At 43.5% G+C, this 16793-nt stretch overlaps 1 protein-coding gene across 1 annotated transcript in view; it reads right to left on the reverse strand.

Moving 5' to 3' along the window:
• Positions 1 to 249: 249 nt before the first annotated feature.
• The window catches only part of LOC130484228 (sodium channel protein type 5 subunit alpha-like), a 44418-nt gene continuing 27874 nt past the window's right edge, over positions 250 to 16793 (reverse strand). The window contains exons 13-22 of the mRNA XM_056857129.1: positions 13075 to 13183; positions 11544 to 11698; positions 9881 to 10077; positions 9250 to 9346; positions 7493 to 7717; positions 6934 to 6987; positions 6135 to 6276; positions 5488 to 5588; positions 3731 to 4001; positions 250 to 1421 (exon numbers count right to left, since the gene is read on the reverse strand). Of these exons, the coding sequence (XP_056713107.1) occupies positions 250 to 1421; positions 3731 to 4001; positions 5488 to 5588; positions 6135 to 6276; positions 6934 to 6987; positions 7493 to 7717; positions 9250 to 9346; positions 9881 to 10077; positions 11544 to 11698; positions 13075 to 13183 (2523 nt within the window). The remainder of the gene's footprint in view (positions 1422 to 3730; positions 4002 to 5487; positions 5589 to 6134; positions 6277 to 6933; positions 6988 to 7492; positions 7718 to 9249; positions 9347 to 9880; positions 10078 to 11543; positions 11699 to 13074; positions 13184 to 16793) is intronic.

Consider the following 16793-nt stretch of genomic DNA (forward strand, 5'->3'; position numbering starts at 1 on the left):
ATCAAACCCGGTTCTCCAGATGAGCGTCTGCTGCTCATGTGGAGGAGTGGGGAATCAAACCTGGTTCTCCAGATCAGAGTCCAACACTCCAAACCACCACTCCAAACCAACACTACGCTGCGGAGATATCAGTGGGAAAGCTAATTCAGGTAAGCACTTTAATAAAGATGTCTAAGTGACAGAAGTGTTATCGCATTATTACATTCCCTGGAAAATTATATTGCGTCCAAAGAGACAGTGATCTGTAAATCACTCGTCACCACCACAGCTGTCTGTGACTTTCATTTGAGGAATGCCCTCAACAGCGCCTGTGACATGACTGTAAGAAGGAGGAAGAGATATAGAAGACGGGCTGTGGCATTCATCTAACAGGCTGCCTTCGCTTCCGTTCAGCCTGAACACATAGGCCTCCTCCTCCTCCTCGATAGTGTCTTCCAAGGGGATGCTCACAGAAGACTCATCATTGGCTTTCCATAGCACACGCTGCTGTAGATAGACCCGGAAAGCCCTCTGGATAACGCTGGCGCATTCCTCCTCCTTTCGCTTGGGAGTCGTTATAATCGGTTCGAGGCCTATCTTCTGCGGGTTGGCTTTCATGTATTTGGCCTCTATTTGGGACTCGAGGGAGCCCGTTTCCCCAGACTGCCCCAACACCCTTTTGGTAAAAGCAAGCAAAACATCCAGGCAGTGGATTTTGTTTCCATTCACCATCGGGAGGTCCATGGCGAGCAGCTGTTGCTTGTTTGGTTTGGGGATGCGCAAAGGTTCCTCCAGAGAATTGGCGAAATTCGAAAGGGCTGAGTAAGTAATGAATTGAGTTGCCTGAGGATCGAAAATTGCCCACGTCTCGTAAAAAACTTCAAAATCGTAATCGCTCAGAGGCTCTGTGCTCTCTTCAGTGGCCACATTAAAATTCTCTATGATGACAGCGACGTACATGTTAACGACAATGAGGAATGAGATAATGATGTAGCTTATAAAATAAGTGATTGCCACGGCCGAGTTTACGCAGGGGGTATTGAGCTGCAAGAGGTTCATGGGTAAATTGGGAGCGCAAGTGCCCTTCTCATTGTTCTCGAGCATTGGGCCGAGGAGGCCATCCCAGCCAGCAGATGTGGTGATTTGGAAGAGGCAAAGCATGCTGCTGCCGAAGGTCTGGAAGTTGAAAGTGTCGTCGATCCCATTTTTCCAGTTTGCGCAGGCAAAGTTAGCCATACCAAAGATGGCGTAAATAAACATGACCAGGAAAAGGAGGAGCCCGATGTTGGCGAGAGCAGGAAGAGACATCAGTAATGCAAAAAGGAGCGTTTGGAGACCTCTGGCCCCTCTCACGAGTCTCAATAATCTGCTGATCCGGACCATCCGAATGACTCTCAGGAGTGTAGGAGGGAATAATGCCGCCAGTGAAGAGGCTGCCAAACCTGCCCAAAAGGAAAACATGTCTTTTGAAAAATCCATTAACATTGAAATTTAATTTCCAGTTTAGGACAGAAATGAAATTAAATGTTTAACTCTATTGAGACAGCAAGGTAGACTTCCCCTGACTATGGAAGATCCACTGATTTAGCAATTGGTAATAATCTCTTTTCCTTTCTGTAAATGTATTGAAATGTATTAGGACAGCAAGGGAATAGCTTGTTGCTGGGCCGGATATCTCTCTGTGTGTGTGTCTGTGTGCTAGGAATTGGGGCAAGAGTCATGGAGGGTTACAGTAAACCATAACAAGAACTGGGTGAAACTGTTACTCTACTGCCGCCTCTATGTCTGTAGTGCTATCAGCTTTACCCTGAATGTTGATGGGTTGTCACATCTTGAATTTGGATAAATATCTCTCCCTCAGTACAATCGGGCTCAGAGATTTCTGCCCATTAGGGCCTCTGAGTCAGCAGCTGCAAATAAACTGTTTTCTTGAAATAACGATCTCGGGTCTCTCTCTCCCCCCACGAACCCGTTTACCACATCACTATCTTTGGGACCTACTAGAATCATTTATATTTAAATGCCCATCTATAGCCTCTGCCGAAATGCAAATATTGACAACCTTTGGAATTAGCATTCAAATTATGGTGCCTAGGCATGCGGGGTGGGGGTAGTGAATGGAAAGCCACACACCCTTGTTATATGTAAGCTTTTTAAAAAAGTTGTGAGATGAATGCACACGCATTAGCAGGTTGGGAAGGGAAAAGGACCAGATCCAGTCTGCTTTCATCCCTTTCCTTTGTGTTTTTATTCCAAGAACAGTATAGTGTGTGTGACATCTGACTCATAATGGCAAGGATACTGACAAGAAATATACATTTTGTTCTTGTCCCAGCTGTTAACAGATGTGTGGGGGTGAGAGACAGCACTGTGTAGTAGTTGGAATGTGCCACTAAGATCTGAGAGACCCAGGTTTTATACTTGGGCTCATTTCAAGCCAGCTATGGGCATTTTCCTCTCAAGCTGTGATGAGGGATTTCTGGGGGCAGGGGGAACTGCAATCAATTTCCCCCTGGAAACGTATCTAGTGCCCTAAATAAAGAACAATCTGATTTAGCATGTTTATTTAGCCTAACATTCAGTAAAGAAATTTAAGAATGTTATCACTTAAATGTTAAATTTATAAATGTTATCACTTAATAGCCCATAAATGGAACTGTTGGTTATATTTTTTTTAAAAGCAAGTGTGGTTGTGGTTTAAATTCTGTGCAAATAATTATTATTGTAACAAATGTTGAAAAAATGGAAAACTTTAAAATTTCAATATAGCGTGCACTTATTCACATTGTTTAAATTTAAGAAAATACTTGAAGGCTCTGCAGACAGACAAGTTAATTTTAGAACATCTAAATAACTGGGCAACACATGCCACGGACATAGCTTTCTACTCATCTATTTCAACAGAATTTAACTCTCATCCAATTAGGTTACTGTGGCACCTCATCTCTTGTTTTACACATCAGTTCTTTATCAGACTGGTACCTGCAAACATCCCTTCTACCAGACAAGGAGGTATGTAGATACTAATTTTAGCTCTGGGGTTGATTTGACCTCAACAGCAAACCTGGTGAATTCATAACTTGATTTTTAAAATTTGGATCATTATATAAACTTGTGGTTTTATTGTCCCTGCCCCCTTATTTAAAAATAAATGAAATATAAATGCACTCTCTCAAACAATTCCTAGGGACAACCACCTGAAAAACATTCATTACAACTTTGAAACTGCCAGCTTTGCCTAGTATTCTATTGGCAGCACCATTCCTTCATTGTTACTGTATTTACTCAAAAGGATGTGAAGGCGATCTGGCTGCGACATCTGTCACCCCACTGATCACAGGGTGATTCGGTTGATCTGGCTGGCTAGGCGGGTGTCCCCTACCTCCCTCACTGCTCCATGTGTGTCCCTCCGGAAGCTGCATGCTCGATGGAAGAGGACAACCATCCCAGATAGAAGGAGTGTACCATTCTTTGGTCAAAGGTATACTCAAAAGGAATATTTATTTAATTTAATTTATACCCCGCCCTCCCCGGCCAAAGGCTAAATGACTCTAAATGTAAGAAATGTAAAACGTTCCTTCTAAAATAATTATTCCAAAAATATTTGTATTATTAAACATACCTGTGAATTTAAGATGACACAATGTTTTGGTGAGTTATCCAGAAAAAAAACCTAGTCTTGCATCTGATCAAATACAGTATTAGTTTTATATGAAACAATGGCTAAGCAAGGGTTGTTTTTTTTACTTACTAGTTATTGAAAGAATCACAACAACAAAATCGAATATGTTCCAGCTGTCTCTGAAGTAGTAAAGCCGCAACGCAAATATTTTCATTAGACACTCTCCAGTAAAGAGGATAACAAAGACCAAATTTATTTTTGAAAGAAGCTCCTCGATTTCCTTTCCTTGGTCTTCATGTTCCACTGCCATGACCACCACGTTTAAGAAAATGAGACTTAAAATGAAAATATCAAATGCTTTCTTGCTAATGACGTCAAAAAGAAATCCTTGGTACTTGTTCTGTAATGAATGAATGAACAAAACAAGCATTACCATTATTGGGGGATTCCAAAGCCATGCAAAAGTAGCATTCACATTCTCTGCTCTCTAACTATTTTTCTCTGAGGCATCTGGGATTACCATAAATGACTGAGACCTTCTGCTAGAGAACAGAGACCATTCTCTTTTAAGGAGATATATAGATGGTTTGGGCTTGATCCCTATATTCAAAGTTGAGAGGCAATTTTCTTGCAGGTATTTGGTTAACATGGTTTGGCAATTGGACTCTATGGCATATAAGTCCTTCCCCTCCTCAGGTTCTGCCCCAAAAACCTCCTGCCGGTGGCAAAGAGGGACCTGGCAACCCTAGTGTTAAGAATGGGGGATAGGTTGGCAGAACAGTGAGTGTGTAGGGTAAATGGAGTGCCAAGGATGGGGGGGTGTACAATGAGCAGAAAAGCAAGGGTAGGGGGCAAGTGGAGTGGCAAGGGTAGGGGGTTAGGGAGAGCAGCAAAGGCAGAGGGGGTGAGTGGAGGAGGGATAGGTAGGCAGAACAGCAAAGGTAGGTTAGTCTGGGAGATTCCAAAGGTCAACCAGCAATCTTTCATGGAAGAATAGGAATTCGAACCTGGGTCTCCCAGATCCTAATCTAACCAATATACCATGCTGGACTCCCAAATTTTATTGAATTTTTAAAAATGTGCATTTCAGCAAATCTCCTGTTTGAAGCTCCACAACACCTCTCAAAGACCCATCTGGAAGGGATTAATTTTTTATTTTCCCATGAATATTCAGTTCTATGGAAATAAATTCATGACTTGAAGAAAGAGCATATTGGGCAATATCCCTTTGTCCCTCCTCAATCCAGCCCACCGTCCCTCACAGATGTTCATCTGTACAGAGCTTTGGACCCCAGGAATGATCTTCCAGGGGCTAGAGAAAGCTGCAGGAATGCAGATGAAGGTGGGAAAACTCCATGAGTCTGCTGCAAATGGGTAGTAGGATACTGCCCAATATACCCAACACCATTGTTTAGGAAATAACATTTTGCAAGTTCATCGAAGATAATCTGTATTTCTGGTTATCCACAACATTCTCCGTGTAAACAGGTGTTTTTCAGATGTTGACAGTTCTCTGTATATTTCCTGAAACCTTCTTTTAAGAAACTCTGTGGATCAATTCCATGACCAATCGTTCTAGGGCAGGCACAATGAACATTTATTGATGGCAAACAGGACTACACAAATGTCATTAATTTGATTTGCAACGGTTCTTGTGATGACATGCCAAATTAAATTAGCAAATATTTAAAGATTCCTTGTCTTCACTACTAATCTGGACATATACACAAATTCTACATAATCTTACAAACAGTAATCCTATTAGAGTAAACAATTTTGAATTTCCAAGTGAAGGGCAAATCTGTTTTACGTTAAATAATTTGGCTTTTGAAAGGTTTTTTCTAACACTAATAAAGGAAATCATATTTTGTTTGTTAAGGCCTTACCTGTGGCCGTGGAACAGGCTTCTGTAGTTTCTTGTTACCAAGTTTTTTCAGCGCATTATAATATTTCATCTGATCCTCTGACAAAAAAATGAGTTCTCCACCTAGGTATAAGGCAATATCACTTCTATAACATTTTAATGTACTTTTCTGCCTAAAGATTCCAAGGTATGCGTTCAGACACTGCAATAAATCCATTTATAAACAATGATTTGATTAAATTCTGTATTAAGACTTTTTGGGGGAGGGATTGGCTCAGAATAAGGGAGCCAGTTTCAGATAGTCTCTCTCATTGGCCAGGCTTCCCCAGAGCTTTTCACGGGCTGATGGCACTTTACACACACACACACACACACACACACAAACACACACTTGAGGAGACTCAAGGCAGATTACACATGTCTAGGGTTGCCAACCTCCAGGTACTAGCTGGAGATCTCCTGCTATTACAGCTGATCTCCAGCCGATAGAGTTCACCTGGAGAAAAATGGCCGCTTTGGCAATTGGACTCTATGGCATTGAAGTCCCTCCCCAAAGCCCATTGAATCTGCCCCCAAACCTCCTGCCAGTGGTGAAGAGAGACCTGGCAACCCTACGCATGTCCCCAGTACCTTTGTATAAATGAAGGATTATTGTAACTCATATGCTACTTATCTTTTTCCTTTGTTGGTTAAAATTGTCAATAACAACTCCAATGAAGAGGTTCAGCATGAAGAAAGATCCAAATATGATAAAGGCCACAAAATAGAGGTATGCATATTTATTACTTTCAAAGCATGGCTGTTCGTCTTTCTGAAATAAAGCAGAAAGGAAAGAATCCTGTGGTTAAATAGAAACAGAGGTAAGTACATAAACTTATGTCAGTTCTTAATACACATCCAGTGAAATCATAAAAACAGCAATATAAAAATTAGGAATATTAAAAGCAAGTCATAAAAGCAAGCCAGTGGCCTAACAACAACATAATAACATTCACCAGCCTAAATCATATCCATAAAACAGTTCTTGGGCTAGAAGCTAGCCATAAAAACAGCTTTAGCAGATAGAACCACCTCAGTTAAAAGCCTTGGCCATTTTGGCCTGGCACCTAAAGGTAAGGTAAAGGTAAGGAAGGTGCCAGGGAAAGAGGGTTGCCAGCTTCGAGTTGGGAAATACTTTTTTGGGGTGGAGCCTGACGAGGGCGGGGTTTGGGGAGGGGAGGGACTTCAGTGGGGTGCCATCAAGCCCACCTTCCAAAGCAGCCATTTTCTCCAGATGAACTGATCGGTGTCTCCTGGAGATCAGTTGTAATACCAAGAGACCTCCAGCTGCCACCTGGAGGCTGGCACCCTTACATGGAGAAGAGGTGGGTGGGGATTTTTTTAACTCTCCAAGCCTTGCCAATGGAGGAGGGAAATAGCTTCCCTCCCTCCTCCATTGGCAGAAAAATGCAGTAATTTGATGCCTTACCCCAGGTGCATCTACTGCAGCATACATAATGTCTGTCCAACCTTTAAACGTTGCCTAGAAAAAAAAATTAACAAACCAAGTTATTAAAATGTTCCACAAATGATTTCCCCCTAGTTTGTGAGAAATATAACTGACAATCAAGAGGCGAAACAGTCCTCCCCATTTCTCAACTGCAGCACACTGGGTTGAAACTTTTACTGAGCCATCTACTACGACCCAAGTGTCTTCCAAATCAAGCTTATTTGTATAAAGTTAAATCTGCATTCTAATTACATTTGTTCAGAAGTCGTAATAATAGAAGCTGTTGAATTTAGGTGCGTTAAAGAAATCAAACGGAATCTGACAGCGGGTCGTTTAACATTGTTGCCTTAAAAGTTCAGAGAAAAGACTTAATAGTTAAGCTTTTAAAAAAGCATCCTCAAAACTAAATCCCAAATATAACTTCCTGATGGTTTAGCAAAATATTCCTGCTATTGATGAGAATAGCCATTCTTGGCTGAACGTACATGTCTTCCCAGGATTTTTCCCTGCCAAAGGACATTTGTATGACTCAACATACCACCTGAAGGAGAGCCAGATATCCGTTCCCGACATTATTAAAGTTGATGGTGTTATTGACCCAGCTGTAGTTTTTACTTCCACAGTCTGGGCCAGTTTTGTCATACCCAGATTTTCCTCCGAACAGATTGACTCCTAGGATGTTAAATGGGAGCCAGAGAACAACACAGACAAGCAGTACATTTCCAATGGAAGGGATGGCCCCTATGAGGGCATTCACCACAACCTGAAAAATAAATGAAAGATACAATCAGTGATTCAATGTTCAGGACAGCTCTGTTACAGCTAGTAACCATGATAGCTAACCATGTTTTTAAAAGTCTCTTTCTGAATGCAAATGTGGGGGGGGGGTAAATGGGGGGTTGCCTTCATACCCTGTTTGTAAGCTTTGCAAAGACCTGAGGCTGTTCGCAGCAGGGCTCCTTTTGATGTTTGGGAGCTTTGTGGTTTTTTTAAAAAAATCCATGTTTGCAGTTTTGTTTCCCCTCTGGCATACTTTCTCTATGGGCGAAAACGCATGGTCGTTTTAGCCTCCTTTAATCCCTGTTTCAGCCAGGATTCAGCCAGGATCGAACGCATGCGTTTTCGTCGAACTGTGTTCGATCCTGGCTGAATCCTGGCTGAAACAGTGATTAAAGGAGGCTAAAGCGACCATGCGTTTTCACCCAAAGTCTGCCTCTTCTACACAAGGTTTCTGGAGTACTGTACACTGTACCTTTTCTTGCGAAGTGTCTTCTATCACTTCTATCTGATGTCCTATTCTCAGTGTTCCTTTATTGTTATCAGTTCTCCTCCATCACCTTATATGTCTTAGGGCTGCAGGGCATGTTGCAGGTGCCACGGGGATGCTCCAAAAACATTATCATCCCAGTTGTAGCAAACACAAGTACTCGCGATGTGACTCGCTCCATGAAACTGCTGTGATGGTGGTGGGGCAGGCCAATCTCAAGGTGATGGAGCAACTCACAAGGAGAGCACTTGCGAGCGTTATGACCTGGAATCACACATGCCATAGGAATGCCTTTTCAGTAGCCTCCTGCTAACAGTGGTTGTGGCATGTATTCTAGCCCTTACATTCTAAGCTGGGATGATCCTAAATGTGTCTGTTCAGGGCTTTGCAGGCTGATGATGATGATAGTCATGCCAAATACTATAGATGGGAAAAGAAAAAGAATAGAAGTACAGAAGCTGAAATAAGAAGGTGGATTAATGGAAGCCTCATCAGATAAGAACAGCAGAAGAGCCCTGCTGGATCAGACCAGTGGTTCATCAAGTCCAGCATCCTGTGTCACACAGTGGCCAACAAATTACTATAAAGGTCCAATAACAGGGCCTAGGCCTTCCCCCTGATGTTGTCTCCTGCCACTGGTCATAGCAGGGTTGCCAGCTCTGGGTTGGGAAATACCTGGAGATTTTGGGGGTAGAACCTGAGGAGGGTGGGGTTTAGAGAGGGGAGGGACAATGTCATAGAGTCTAATTGCCAAAGCGGCCATTTCCTCCAGGTGAACTGATGTCTATTACCTGGAGGTCAGTTGTAATAGCAGGAGATCTCCAGACACCACCCAGAGGTTGGCAACCCTAGGCCATGGTAAGACAAAGGGGGTGGAGGCTGACTGGAAAAGACCCTATTTCTGAAGGACACAACTTCCTGACTTTAGTGCTACCTGGCCAAAGGTCAACTACATTTAAAAAAATCTAACTCAGCTTTTTGTTTTGCTTATTCATATGAGAAATGCAGGACAGTGAAAGCAGGATTACCTTAATCCCTTTAAATCTGGATAATGCTCGAAGTGGTCTCAACGCCCTCAGAGTTCTCAGAGATTTTATGGAGATCCTGTTGTCACACAGAATATCCCTGGTTGATTTAGCTGCTGCCACCATAGAGGTCAAGGAAATCTGTGACAATTGAAGAAAAATTCAGCTTGTTTTCAAAACATTCTACCTTCAGATAATCATTTCTGGGCTAACATCAATGGTTTTCATTGGTTTAGTTGTGAGCTGCCTTGAACAAGTTGTGAGCTGCCTAGATTTGCCAAGAAACCACTGCCTGACTGCTCCACTGAGAACTGACCGAGAATCTTGTCCTGTTCACCCTTCCCTCTATCTCTTTCCCCTCCTTCAGTTGCCTTTCCTAATTCATATGTGAGACTGTAAATTGCTTAAAGAAGAGGGATGTCTTTTTGGTTGTACTTTTTATTTCATGCATCTTGAACATGGGCTGCATCCAAGCATCACTGGACATTTCCACTATTCGTACATTATAGCAATCATTGGCAACTTGATTTTCCAGTGCAAACAAGCCCAATTAGTTGTAAATGATTGTTGTAGTGCAGCAGCAGAATGGCTAACTTTTTTGTGTAAAAGTACATTGCTGAAGTATAAGAAATACAAAAGAACATGTGTGATACTTACACATACAATAAAAAAATCAAGCCCGCACCAGGCATCAGTGAAATACTTCTTGAAACCATAGGCCACCCATTTCAGAAGCATCTCCAGGAAAAAGGTGAAGAGAAAAATCTTATCTGCACAGCCCAGTATCATTTTAACAGTTTCTTTTTCCTGAAGGTAAATGTCTTCAAAAGTCTAGGATTTTGGAAAGTAGATGTCATTTAGAACTCTGTAGTGGCATATTTTCAATTTTTGCCATGTGATGAGGTAGGCAGCAACCTACTCACATGGCATCCACTGAGGACTTATTCCAGTTCACTAAGTATCCAGTGGAAGTGCTATACACTTTATCTAAAGTTCAATATATTAATCTGATTCCAATTCTTAAGGGCTGGATGCATAGCAAAATCCATCCATAAAAACCTACATATTTTTACAGGATTAATGAAAGCATTAGAACCATTACTTATTCACCATTAAAACTGGATATACTCAAAGTATGATTACATAATATCAAGAAAGAGATGTGCACAAATGGGCAACCTGAAGGGACAGTAGGGGTCACTTCATTTGCCTTGTACCATCTTCCCCTCGCTATTTCCTCTTTCTCTCTTCCTAGCAGCCCCCACATTCCCTTTCCCTGCTTCCTTCTTTCCTTCCCAATTACCAGTCAACCTCTCTTTTATCTACCTCTCCCTTCTTTAGGCATTATTTATTTACTTTATTTATGTACCCTCTTTCTCTTCTGTTGGGACCAAAGGCAGCTTGCATGATTCTTCCTCCTTCATTTTGTTTTCACAACAACTGTATGAGGTAGAACAGGCTTCAAAAGAGAGACTGGTCCAAGGTCACACAGCAAGCTTCCATGGCAGAGGGGAGATTTGAACCTGGATCTCCCAGGTCCTAGACTGGCATTCTAACCACTATACCATGCTGCCTCTCAGCTTTGCCTTCCCCAGTGGCCTCTCCCTGAAAGAGGTCTGGCCAGTAGCAACTCATTCTGCTCAGTGGTGTGGTGGCCCCTGCCAGGCACAGCCAAGTTGCCCAGGTTGTGTGGAGGGTGCTGTTGAATTGCGTGGCATTGAATTATAGCTGCTGCCACACCTGGGTGAGCTGTACAAATTGAATAGTAGTAAGTTCCCCTCTGGTTGCTGTTGGACCTGCCCCTGATGAGTCCTCCCTCTAGAGTCGAGGGACAGGAGCAGGGGTGGACTGAGAGGCCAAAAAAGGCCTTGGAAAGAGCCCTGTACCCTCCCCCATCTTTTACTGGCAGATCCTGGTTTGAAGGCTGACAATATTGTTGTGGTTGCCAAGCAACCCCCACAATGGCCACTGAGATCTCAGAGGGCATCCATTTCTTAAAACCTCAACATCTATCATTTGGGAGTGGTTAAGTATTTTTCTTCGGATTTCAGATTTTTCTGCAAACCTGGGGCTTTTCTTAGGTTTGTAGAAAGATCTGGCTTGTCTGATCATGGTCCATTCTCTGGATTTAAGTATCCACAGATGTGGCCATGTTGAGAATTAGACATATTGATGATAATCTATCACACTATCAAACAAATTCCTGCAGTCAAAGAAGCAAAAGAAAATCAGAGTCGACTACAAGCCAAAAGAAAATGATACTATTTTATTTTGAGAAGATATAATAGTGAACTTACCAGCATATAACTGCTCAGTAATATCATGAATATGATAAAATATTCAAACCAACTGTGGTTTATAATTTTGAAGCAGGTTTTCCTAAACTTCCACCAAGCACTACCTAGAAATGTATCTGAATTTACTACACAGCATGGGAAGATCTTGACACAACCTGGAGAAAATAAATGTACAAGGTATCACTAATCTGAAATAGAAACAAAGGTATAGTTGTACCAGCCAGCATCTTTTTAGGAGAGGGAACATACTCTTTCTTCCATCTCCTAGAACAGGGGTTCTCAACAAGGGGGGAATTCCCCCCCAGGAGGGAATTTTAGGGTTCCAGGGGCCGGGATTTGGACAACTAATCAGCAAAGTGTGATGTCCTGTAGATGATGCACAATCTGTAAAATTGTAGTTTGTTTTTTGAGTTAGATTATCTTGGGAAGGGGGGAATTATATTCTGAACAATGGTGAAAGGGGGGAATGGAGCAAAAAAGGTTGAGAACCACTGTCCTAGAAGATTCTGATGCTGTTCTTTGCAGTTGTACAGTATGAACTTATATAGGGCAGAAGAAGAGTTGCTTGTGAGAATAGGCAGGCCGGGGTGCTTACTCATGAGATGATCTTCTCTCTGTTAAGACCTGAAATGGAACACTGAACTTTCTTAAATCAAGCGGATCTGCTGCTACCCGTTATTGGGAGTCCCTTCTTAGTATTATTTGATCATTTCTAACCCACCTGCCTCTTCTTTGATCAATCATACTCTGTTCCAATCCAGACAGGACAACACAATGAACACTAACCTGCCTAGGTGAGCTTCCAAAAAGATCAGTGTTACTTCTCGCATATTTGCACATAATGGCAATTTCCATGGATAGAAGGGATTTCCATTCACAGAGTGTGACTTTCTCACCTCCCCGGGTGACAGAAGACCTCCAGAAACACCATGAGGGGGGAATAAGAGGCGGGAATTGACAAAATTGCCCTCCTGCCATCTGCAGCAATTCCGTGGTGGATACAAGCCAATGTCTAGCTAGTCCCCAAGTTATCTGTGCTACCGCTCTTTGGGAAATTTCATTTTATTCTTTTCCTGGGTCCCACATTGCCCCGTATTGTCCCCAGCACTGCTGCTTGTTCCTTTTCAGAGGAGGAGGAGGAGAAGGAGACGAAGAGTTGGTTTTTATATGCCAACTTCCTCTTACCACTTAAGGAAGAATCAAACTGGATTACAACCACCTTCAAACATGGGGAGGAAAGGGACTTCAATGCCATAGAGTCCAATTGCCAAAGTGGCCATTTTCTCCAGGGGAACTGATCTCTATCGGCTGGAGATCAGTTGTACTAGCAGGAGATCTCCAGCTAGTACCTGGAGTTTGGCAACCCTAGTATTGTGGTGTGCACAAGAGCAACTCTCTCTCTCTCTCTCTCTCTCTCTCTCTCTCTCTCTCTCTCTCTCTCTCTCTCTCTCTCTCTCTCTCATACTTGCTCAAAAACTGGACACACCTGATAAATACACAAATATCGTGCCAAGAAAAGCCAGTCTTTTACCTTTTGGAAAGCAGTCTTCTGGCTCTTTCCGCTTTTCGGGTACAAGGCAGAGGTCAGGGATTTGCTCTGCTGTGCTGACTTCAGAACTGCTAGTGTCAAGATCGGACCTCTGGACATGAAAACAAAAAAAAGGAATAGAAGTAGCCTCTTAAAGTAGCCAGCTGACAAGAGTTACACCCTTGTAAGTCCATCAACGTCAACGGGCTTAGAAGGGTGTAACTCACCTCAGGACTGTACTGTTGTTGTTTTTAATAATTTTTATTGAAATTTCAAAAACAAAAACACACATAACAAACTCAGTCATTCCCGTACATACAATATAATCCACCTTCCAGGGGCATCCTTTTAAATTTATCATTACCGGCTTACAAAAATAGTAATGATTGAAAAAAGGGGTAATGGAGAAAAACAGTGGCTTTTCAACTATCTTACAATACACTGCTTAATCTTGAATTATGCCAGTGGTATTAATCCTTCTTACCTATTCACTTCAATCAGCTAGTGATCTCTATTTTCCTTTCCTTCAAAACTATATCATATATCCTTTAAGTATATCATCTAATATTGCTACTCCAGTGGACTGCACTGTTAACACAGTTATGGTCTCCTGCCATACAGCGGTGTATCTTCACTTCAGCTACCAAATTGCATCTCTCTTTTTTTCAAGCATCCACATCATACCGTGCTATAATTGTTCTCCAATCATCCTTTTCCCATCCTTGATACACTCTTTCACAAAACTGCTTTCCTCTGATCGTTTTGGGGAAAGCACAGTTGAAGTGTGTTAGCAGGTGCTTTGGATGGAGAGGTTTGCATTATCAACAACCCCCGTTACATGACACTATTTTCCTTCCCGCAGACCCTCACAACAGCTTATATTCCGCACCATGCCAGTGGAGGGCTGTTTTTCAGCTTTCAACTCCCCTCAAAACAGTAATTGCTAATGTTGTAATGATCTATTGACCTGATATATTAGCATATTTGTATACACACATACACATAGAAGAACGGAGCCTTGTGTACTCACCGTGACGGCTCCTTCTGTTCTGGGTTGAAGGGCATCTTGATCCGTGGGTATTCTCGTCACGTGCCCAGGGAGGCAGGAGCAAATATTTTTTCTGCAGCTTCCTGTCTCCCTGGGCGGGAAACCCAGTTTACGGACTCGCCGAGCTAATGAGACAGGTAAGAGTACAACAAGCAAAACAACAGCATTGCACTTAGGCAAAAACAATGAGCTCCTTAACTACAATAATAACGGTAACAAGAAGGTAACAGTAAGAAAAGGTCCCTGGACAAATGGCGGACATAGGTAGTTTCAGGAGGGAATCACGAGTTGTTGCGAATCCCTAATTTCAGTGCTCTCTCTGATGGAGAAAAAAGGTGGGTCTTGGACCTGAGAAGGGTGGGCAAGATGCCCTTCAACCCAGAACAGAAGGAGCCGTCACGGTGAGTACACAAGGCTCCGTTCTCGGTTCTGGGTGGAAGGGCATCTTGATCAGTGGGATATCCAAGAGCTATGCCCCAGGGTGGGACTCAGAATTAGTCCAAGACCTGCTGTAACACCCTTATACCAAAGGCGGCGTCAGCAGAAGCCCTGGAGTCTATTTTGTAATGTTTAACAAAGGTAGAGACAGTCGACCAGGTGGCCGCCCTACATATTTCTTCCAGGGAAGCTTGCTTATTGAAGGCTGCCGAAGTGGCTGCACTGCGCACTGAGTGCGCGGTAATCCCTGATGGAGGAGGAATTTTGCTGGCCCTATAAGCTTCGATAATACACTGCTTGACTGCCGCACTAATGGCGGAGCTGGACATCTTTCCCCCTTTATTGGGATTTGTGATGGAAATAAAGAGGGCATCAGATTTTCTAATGTCAGCTGTTCGATTAAGGTAAAATTTCAGTAATCTACGTAGGTCTAACTTATGCCATTCCTTTTCTTTGGGGTGTACTGGATGAGGACAAAAGGATGGTAAGTGTATTTCCTGGGACCTGTGGAAAAGGGAATTTACCTTGGGTATAAAGGTGGGATCCGTTCTTAAGACCACCTTGTCCCTATGAAAAACGCAGAAACCCTCTCTAGAGGAAAGCGCTCTAAGCTCAGACACACGCCGAGCGGAGGTTACAGCAACGAGGAAAATGGTTTTAAGCCTCAGCATTCTAAGGGACACTTCCTTTATCGGCTCAAATGGTGGCCTAGTCAGAGCCGAAAGAACTACGTTGAGGCGCCAGGTAGGGAAACGATGTACTACCGGTGGTCTGGTTTGAGTCACACCTTTTAAAAAGGTTAGAATGTGTGGATGTCGAGAAGGGGAATAACCCTCGATATCGGTTAGGACTGTAGACAAGGCCGCTACCTGCCTGCGTAACGTAGAGGCTGACAGACCCATATCCAGACCCTTGTGAAGGAACTCTAGAATCTCCGGGCTCCCTGGGGAAAGGGGATCGATGGATTTTCGCCTGCACCAGAGCATGAATGCTCTCCATGAGGTATTATATATTCTCCTAGTAGACGGTCTTCTAGCTTCTAGCATTGTGTCTACTACTGCAGGTGAGTAACCCATCCCTTGGAGCGATCCCCGCTCAATTCCCACGCGGTTAAGCGCAGCCATTGAGGTTCTGGATGGAACAGAGGTCCCTGATGAAGGAGGTCTGGGATGGCTGGGAGCTCCCAAGGGGGCTGGACTGACATTTTTTGAAGGCTTGGAAACCAAGGTCACCTTGGCCAGAGAGGGGCTATGAGAATGACTGCTGCTCTTTCCTTTCTGATTTTTCGCACCACCCTCTGGAGTATGGGAATGGGGGGGAAAGCGAACAGGAGTTCCTGTGGCCACGGGGCCACCAGAGCATCCATTTGTTCCGCTTCCCGATGAAAGTACCGGGTAAAAAACCTGGGTAGAAGACGGTTGGTCGCCGAGGCAAAGAGGTCCACTTTGGGCCGGCCGAATCTCTCCTGAATCTGTCTGAAAATGGACTCGTTGAGTGACCATTCCCCTTCGTCCAGGACTTGACGACTTAGCCAGTCGGCCTGTGAATTTAGAGACCCGCTGATGTGCTCTGCTGAGAGAGATAACAGGTTTGACTCAAGACAGAATCGCCTTTGCCTCCTTGTACAAACTGGGAGACCTCGACCCCCCCTGTTTGTTGACATACGCCTTGGCCGAGATGTTGTCCGTTCGGACCAAGACATGTCTGTTGTGAAGTGTGTTCTGGAAGTAAAGCAATGCCAACTGGATCGCCCTCAGTTCTAGTCTGTTTATGTGGAGCCTTCTTTCTCTGTCTGTCCAGGTGCCCTGGGCTATCAGAGACTGACAGGTGGCTCCCCATCCCTCCAGGCTGGCATCTGTGAACACCTGGATCTGGTCCTCTACTAAGAAGTGCTGGCCCCTGTTGAGGTTGCTGCTCCTGAGCCACCAAGTCAGAGATTGTCTGAAGGCTAGTGGGAGAGGGATTATTCTGTCCATGCTCCTTGTGATAAGGTCCTGATATGGACGGAGTAAGGTCTGGAGATCCCTTGAGTGTAATCTGGCCCATGGAACCGAGATTATGCAGGCTACCATTTTCCCTAGTAATTTGGCTAGGTTCATGATCCTGCCCCGAGTGGATCCAATGGTGGCCTTGACCATGGACTGGATCTTGACTGTCTTGTCCTGGGGAAGGATTACTAAGTTCTTGTGTGTGTCTATGATAACCCCCAAATGTTCCAACCTTTGAGTGGGGGTTA

This window comes from Euleptes europaea, chromosome 11 (assembly GCF_029931775.1).
Source record: "Euleptes europaea isolate rEulEur1 chromosome 11, rEulEur1.hap1, whole genome shotgun sequence".
NCBI lineage: Eukaryota > Metazoa > Chordata > Lepidosauria > Squamata > Sphaerodactylidae > Euleptes > Euleptes europaea.